This window comes from Sinocyclocheilus anshuiensis, unplaced genomic scaffold, assembly GCF_001515605.1.
Source record: "Sinocyclocheilus anshuiensis isolate Anshui unplaced genomic scaffold, SAMN03320099.WGS_v1.1 scaffold771, whole genome shotgun sequence".
NCBI classification, from domain to species: domain Eukaryota; kingdom Metazoa; phylum Chordata; class Actinopteri; order Cypriniformes; family Cyprinidae; genus Sinocyclocheilus; species Sinocyclocheilus anshuiensis.
Genome location: NW_015552585.1, coordinates 410,182 through 418,325, shown reverse-complemented (window position 1 = coordinate 418,325; position 8,144 = coordinate 410,182). Strand labels below are relative to the sequence as shown.

Genomic DNA, 8,144 nt, shown 5'->3' with positions numbered 1-8,144 from the left:
TCACTTTATATATATATATATATATATATATATATATATATGATAACTTTACTATCCGTGTAATAGTATGCATAAATAAAACGTTAACTACTGTTTGATGCCACCGCTTTATACAGTAACAGCAAAGATTTAAAATCAAAAGTACAAAAAAAAGCTGTAGAAAGTACTCTTTAGAGTTTAAAGTATTATATTAGAAATGGAAATAATTCAAACAGATTAAATAGATACCTGCTTTTAAAGTTGTGATCTTAATGTTACTTTCCGTCAAAGATAGAACTGACCAATTGGTTTGCATTATGTAGAGCAGGGCTGCAAAGAGGGGAGTGAAGAATAAACGCAACTCAGCATGAATGATTCAGATACAAACAGCTGCATTTGAGATAGTCTGTTCATTTTCACTTGTGCTTTATGTATTTTAAGCTTCTTAAATCATTTAGCAACATCTTACTGCAAAAAAAAAAAAATTAAGTTGAAATGTTGAGCTTTATATGGGCTCTAGGGGGCAGGCTAAGACACAATGAAGAATGCGGAGCAGTGTGAGTGCATGAAATTTAAAATTTGGCCTAAAATAATGTCTGAGAATGTCCTGGTACATGACATGTCATATGCATGTCATTGCTCGTCCTTCAAACTGCTCCAATGGTGTGATACTCCACAGGGCAAAGTTGCAGATATTGTCTGGGAATCAAATCACCACAGGGACTATAATAAATTATTTGGGCGCGAAATATGTGGCTTTAGCATTAATTCTTGAATAACAGAGAAAAGCATCACCGTGTAAACCAAACCGGGTTAAAATGTTGATGCCACTGTTGTTCTGGCAGATGAGATTTTGATCTCAAGCAGTGTAGAATAATTCTCAGCAGATTACATGCATATTTATATGAAATATAAATCATTATTTGGAAAACTGCCAGTTAATAAAATTATAGAAAAGACCTAATAGTATCAATTACAACTATATTATACTACGAATCAGAAGAGTGAACATAAACAGCCACTGCTTAGAACAAGGACGTAATAAAATAAAACAAATATTTTTATTCTGTCATCATAACCCTTTCACATTTGCTGTGCTTGTCCAAAGACCGAACATCATTGAAATGTACTAAAATGTATTAAAAATTAAAAGGGTTGAACTTACAGATATAAGAGGCAAAAAAAAGCATTAAAATAAACATTCTACAGTTAATGAAAGGCCAAAGATAACAATTGGCATTTTTGGTATACAGGCAATTAAGGCAGGTGTGGATCAGTGTGCTTGTACATATTCATAGCCAAGGCACCCAAGAGATACATTCTTAAAAATGTGTCAAACTAGCCAAGCTGTGGTTTAAAAAACAGTCCATACTATCACCCCAACAGCAACTACATAGTTTTACACAGATGTAACTAATCTCAGAACATATAAGTGTAAAAAGTGTCATCAGAGGGGTGAGAATGTGATGTGGTCCAACTCCAGGTAGTCAAAATTATTCATATTTATTACCTCACTACTGACCACTCAATCATAAACCTTCTGAAAGATTATTACTGGTTATATATGGAAACAAGAAGTTCCATACTATAATATACCCAGACAAGTGGCATGATAAATATAACTTCTTGTTAAACAGGAAGTCAAGCTTGTCCAGTGCCCTCAAGTGCAGTTCACACTTTTTCACCATTACAGCTCAACAAAGTACACTGCACACTTGTGAAACACTGAATGCCTACAGTGGGTTAAATAATATCAACCTTTCGGCTTGCTTTTAAACCTTGGGTCAATGATTGTTAGCAGACGTCCTCAGTTTTTCACCCTGTTCTTAAGAGAGGCCACGATAATGCTCAAGACATCTCTTCTCCAATAACAGACTTGTGCATCAACTTAAAATCCATCTTGTGGTGGACCCAGTAACAGTGATAGAGCTCAGGCTAGTCTTTAAACCAGGCTGCCAGGCCAGGAGACCACGGTCAATGTGACTTTGTTCTTCTGCAGTTTCAGCATTGGGATCAAGGAGGAGTTATTCATGCCAACTGTAGTGACTCCATTCACAGCCACAATCTCATCGCCGCACCTGCAAGAGAGCAGGAGGGAGTCAATAAACAAAGCATTTCATTTTATAGAGGAAAACTCGCTGCACTCAAGAAAAGTTTGTGGTCAGTAAGATGTTTTTGAAAGAAGTCTCTTATGCTCACCAAGACTATTTATTTTATAAAAAATACAGTAAATCCAGTATTGTGAAATATTACAATTTATAATATATGTACTCCATTTTAATATATTATCAAATTAATTTATTCCTGTGAATAAATTATTTCCTATTTTTGAGGAAACTGACTTTTTTACAGTATTCTTTGATGAATAGAAAGTTCAAAAGAACATACTTGCATCCTTGCTAAATAAAACATTTATTTTAAATGCAACAACAAAATAGTCTTACTCACCCCAAACTTTTAACTAGTAATGCTGATAAAGAGGACAAGAGACTCACTTGAGGCGTCCATCAAAGTGAGCTGGTGTTCCAGGCACTATGGTCTTAATGAAGAAGGGCTGCTGGCCACGACTCTCCTCATATCCTCCCACAATACTGAAGCCCCAGCTCTCACTGTTGGTCTTCATCAGCATAATATCACGACACCAGTGGATGTAACTTTGGATTAAAATATATGGTCAAATTATGAATTTTGCTCATGTTTAAGCCCATATGGTCATATACTAGCCTAAAAGTTATAGAAGAGGACATCAAATTTGAATATTGCACTCAATCAATATCACAACATACCCAGTGAGAAAAAAAATTGTACCTGGGCAGGCCCAACCAGCGGGTCCAGAGAGGAGCCCAGTTAATGTCATCCTCTTTGGGTTCCTCCAGTGTGTCTATGTCTTCTCTAGTTCTGGATTCTCCATCCTGTTCCTCCTCCTCCTCAGCAAAAGTTTGGATGACTTGCAGTGTTACTGTGTTCTGAGCAGCCTGAGTCTTTAGGATGGTCACCGCCTCATTGTAGGTCAGATGGGTCAGGTCCATACCATTTATACTCAGCAATACATCACCTGGGAAACGGCAGCCATGACATCACAGTTAACTCAAGCATTGCACATGAAGCTCACAGAGAAGAGCATTTTATATGGAGCCATGACTGAGGAGAATAACCTGTTTTGATGGTGCCATCTCTGTGCAGGCAGCCCACCGGCTGCACGCTAGTGATGTAGACAGGCAAACGGCTGCGGCAGTCTCTCCCACCTGCGATGGTGATGCCTAGAGAGTGTCGAGGTTCTTTCTTCAGACTCACTGTCTTCTCTTGACTGGAGAACCCAACTGGAGGCTCCTGAATCCAGATAATGCACATTAAACAACTTGCACAACACAAATTTAGTCAATAGAAATGTTTTAATGTGGATGTAAGTAACAACAACTTTCACCAGCAGCTGAATTAAGTACAAGTATATGCACAAATAGTCATGTAAACACTGTACCAGTCAAGTTTTTTGCACAGTTGGACTAACAGGTCTAGATTTTGAAATGCGATTGCAACTTGGTATTATCTACTATGAACAATAACTTTCAAAAAAATGTTCTTAGAATTCTTTTTTATCTTTGAATGTTTTTGACTGAATGTCTCTTATGCTCACCAAATTTGTATTCATTTGATCAAAAATACAGTAAAAACTGTATTTTTTTTCTTTAAAAAATAAATTGTACTGTATCCACACTTTTGAACAGCGTACACACAGTAAACAGACTACAGCTGGCCTTGCATTGTGAGCATGCTTTGAAAAACAGAATTGATGGTTTAATCCTTCAAATATTTGATTAAGTATGGTTACAGTTGTGTCATGTATACTTAAAACACTGTACCTCAACTTACTGCAGATCCATTGTAACTGCGCATGTAAGTGTGCTTAATGATTAATGATAATTGAGTGTTCTGAAAAGGTCTGTACTTGGGGGATGGGTGAAAAGTGAAAGCTTAAGACATGTGCCTGACTCCTGCAGTGAAAACATTTGTAAAAACAAACATCCCAGATCCAGCTGCGAAGCAGAAAGATGCGTTAATGTGAGTGGCTCGGACATATTGCCATCGTAACTCATAGATTGTGGCAAAACACTCTCCTTCAGTCGTCTTCTCCCAGTCTTACTGGGGTCTCCAGACCTCCAGAGGGGGAGGGGCTGCCTCTTCCTACCCAGCAGGGTGGCCCTTCCTCCCAGCATGAGCTCAAGCTTCATCTCCACAGGTGAAAGCTAACTGTCACCAGCTTTGATCCCCAGCTACAAACAAACACAGTGGCTGCAGCAGCTCAGAGAGCAGCACCCCTGCCTTTTGATCAGGGACAAGTCCCAGTGAGAGAGGGGAGCATCTGCTTTCATCTCCCACTACCCAGCCTGTGTTTGCTGCCTCTGCCTTCAGCTGGTGAGGAAGTGTCACAAAAGCAGGGTGTGACTGGTCTCTGGGTGAAAAGTCACCTCGCGCGCACACATGCGCAGGCAGCACAACATGCAACCAAGCTTTTGCCAGTGAGTCAAACTGTAACTACAAAACACCTTTCTTTTACTTTTTGATCCCCTTTACAATACCGGGTATTGTATGACTACCTCATAATACAATAAACTACCTCATAATATGCAAAACACCCCAATACATGTTAATTTAATAAATTGCAATCAATGAAGATATCATAATTTATGACTGAAAATGTGAAATGTATGAGAAATTCATTCTGTCTCACTGATTTGCTGAATCTCTCTTGTATGGCTTTCTTCACTTTTGGCCAGTGTTGTATATATAAATTACTGTTCAGATTTAATACTTTTATTCAGCAAGGATGCATTAAATTGATCAAAAGTGACAGCAAAGACAAAAAAACAAAAAAGTCTATTTCAAATAAATGCTGTTCTTTTGAATTTTGGGCAAACATTCCTTTGAATGAAGTATCCAAAAAAAGGTATCACAATTCCACAAAAATAGTAAGCTATTTTCAACACTGATAATAATAGGGAATGTTTCTTGAGCAGCAAATCAGCATATTAGAATGATTTCTGGAGGATCATGTGACACTGAAGACTGTAATAATGTAATAATGTAATAATCACTGAAGAGTAATAATGCTGAAAATTCAGCTTTGCCATCACAGGAATAAATCACATTTTAAAATATATTAAAATCGAAAACAGTTGTAATTTTTATTTCAATTTTAGTTTGTAATAATAACAGTATTTCACAATATTATTGCTTTTACTGTATATGTGCCGTTCATACGGGACACGTCCTGGCCAGGATTTTTATATTGCCTAAAACATCCAAAGTAGTTTGACCAATAACATACAGGTATTGTATATAATCGACCAATCGTGGCGCGTGAGAAGGTGAGATCTACAGAGAACGATCAAAGCGATGCAAATACACAAGGATCCTGCTGCTCTGCTCTCTATAGCTCTCGTGAATGTCATACAATGATCGATCTGCACAGTGCAAACAGCCAAAACCTGGATATTTTAGGCAATATAGAAATCCTGGCAAGGACACGTCCCATAAAAATGGCCCGTATGGTCACCCTATTTTACTGCCTTTTTGAAGAAAAAATAAATACATTTACTGATGCCAAACGTTTGAATGGTGCATACATTTTCTCTCTCTCTCTCTCTCTCTCTCTCTATATATATATATAAATCTGCAAAAATGTCAACGATTCTGTGTTTTTCTGTCAATATGGGGTGCTGTGTGTACATTAATGAGGAAAAAAATTAACTTAAATGATTTTAGCAAATGGCTGCAATATAACAAAGAGTGAAAAATTGAAGGGGGTCTGAATACTTTCCGTACCCACTGTATATATAGAAGCAAGAAGGGGAATGGGATTGGGAGTGAGCAAAACTTAAAGTAAAGTAAGCTAAGTAAGCATAATGGTAGGCCGCAGCTATGACTATTTGTGCCTTTAAACCTGTCTACATTATGCTTTAGGGCTTATGAAGCACGCTTTTTACCTTCATGTATTCGGATCGTCGTCTGAAGTACTGCGGTTCCGGGACCCTCCTGGCCCCTCTGCTCTGCCCCTCACCACCCTCCTCAGAGAGATCAGGATGTCTCATCACTACAAAGTTCACACGCATTTCACATGCCTGCCACACACATAACAGAGAGCATAACAATCACTTACATTTACTATAAAACCTTAAATCCTATATATAAATATCTCAAATTAAAACTAACAGATTGTATTAATAGTAATTTGAGATATCCACTTTTTCTCTCTGAAGTGATTCTGTCTGTCTGTACCTGTATGATCTGAGCTGCGCTCTCTGGGGTGCCATGTCTCAGGTCCTGTCCGTTGATGCCCAGCACTTTATCATTGTTCCTTAGTTTGCCATCTTTGGCAGCCAGTCCCCCAGGCAGCAGGTCCAGGATGAAGACTCCTGGCTCCTCAGATTTACGGATGAGTTTGATGCCCAGCGGCTCAGAGCGCTCACGCTTTACCAGGGTGACCTGGATGATGGTGCCGTGGTTCTGGTTGGGATTGGGTGATTGTGACGGGGGAGAAGCTGAGGGTTGAGCGAGATGTTCAGGCCGGGGCTTGAAGCCCTTCTCCTGCATGACAGTTAGCCTGACGCGGGAACATGACTGCCGAAGCACAGCGATGGCACGAATGTGGGGGATGGATGCCAAACTGACATCATTCACCTGCAAAGATCATACTGTTAGCTTGAGGTCGCAAAGCAATAAAAGTAGCTACAGATTTTTTCTTTTGTATATCTTTTGTATTGTGTTGTACAGCCAAGTGAAACAGAATATATATATTATTATTATAAGACAGGGACTTGGTTCTGTCCATCGTTTATTGATTGGGTGGAGGCAGATCTAAATGCAAGCTTGATTGTATGAAAGGGATGGGGTTTATGTCTGGTACACGTCACCAGAGAGAAGTCTGTAGGTTCACTGGAAGATTGAGTTCTGACATTTGGATTTTAAACATTACAAGTTCAATTTTTTTAAATGCAACATGTATGGATGAATCGTTTACAATAAAATAAATAAGAAGCATTTAGAAATAGGGTGATTTTCCATTTTTGCCAACTTTATCATTTTGGTTCATTAAGCTTCATGTTTAAAAGCTAAAACAACACAAATAACAGTATATATCTAATGTTTTTGAGGAGTTTTAATGTTAAAGTCAATATTTGTACTTTCTTGGACTCAGTCTTGCCTCATAAAATTATCTCAAAATATCAACTCATGAGGGAATTCAGGTTAATGTCTAACCTTTATTTTAGATCCAACCAGTACGCTTTGTTCTCTCTAAAGAACACCATATTAAAAGATCCTAAAATAATGCTGTTATCAGGGGCAGCGCCAGATAATTTTGAACGCAGGTGCTGAGGGGGTGCTAGATCATTGACAGGGGAGCTGGGCAATTCAGGGCTCCAGACTCATTATTCCCACTGGTTGCTCTTTTGCGGCTAACTTTCTTAGGTGGACGCAGGAGCACGTGTTTTTGTTTTGCTACAACATGGGATTAATCAATGCATGCTGATGAACTTTTATCATAGTTTATAGTTATATGGAAACGAAAGTGGTTAACATTCAACCCGTTCTTTTTCATCATCAGTAGTATTATTTGTGATTTGAATTTTGTGAAGGGGAGCTCCTCTTTTGCTGTGTTAGAAGCCTGGCTTCGGATGCTTTCACTTTCGATTTCGCGATCTTGTTGTCACATTTTACAATTAAAGACCAATTCCCAATACCAACATGTTCCCCTTCTCTGGTTTAAGAAGCGGTCTTTTACTTTACTTTAGTGTGAAAACCATCCACTGTTTCCTCAATATTTGCATCATTTTTGCTGTGTGCAGCTTCGCGCTCCCGCTGATTCAGCGAGTATAAACCAGGGTCTACACCATAGACTGTAAAAGACTAAAACAAAAGATGGATTCATTGTTATTTTTAATTAAAAAGCACAACAACAATAAAACAGTCAGATACAATGACAAACTAGCTTACAAAACGTTTATTAACAAAAACGAATAAGACCAGGCATGGCATACGCCACATGCTGTATTATATAATGATTAATAAATTACAGGACGTTTAGCAAACACTGAGGAATCAAATAAAAACAACAACAAAATAAAAGAGCCTCCATAGCATAATGTGAGGTAAACAGCAAAGATAAG

The 8,144-nt window shown here is 38.2% G+C and overlaps 1 protein-coding gene across 4 annotated transcripts in view; it reads right to left on the bottom strand.

Annotated features, from left to right (window-relative positions):
• Positions 1–1,018: 1,018 nt before the first annotated feature.
• LOC107665436 (ligand of Numb protein X 2-like) overlaps positions 1,019–8,144 on the bottom strand; it is a 19,271-nt gene continuing 12,145 nt past the window's right edge. For all 4 annotated transcript variants that reach the window (XM_016456311.1, XM_016456313.1, XM_016456314.1 and 1 more), the window contains exons 5-10: positions 6,256–6,657; positions 5,964–6,098; positions 3,135–3,309; positions 2,788–3,034; positions 2,475–2,633; positions 1,019–2,057 (exon numbers count right to left, since the gene is read on the bottom strand). In XM_016456311.1, coding sequence (XP_016311797.1) covers positions 1,922–2,057; positions 2,475–2,633; positions 2,788–3,034; positions 3,135–3,309; positions 5,964–6,098; positions 6,256–6,657 — 1,254 coding nt within the window. In that variant the 3' untranslated portion in view covers positions 1,019–1,921. The remainder of the gene's footprint in view (positions 2,058–2,474; positions 2,634–2,787; positions 3,035–3,134; positions 3,310–5,963; positions 6,099–6,255; positions 6,658–8,144) is intronic.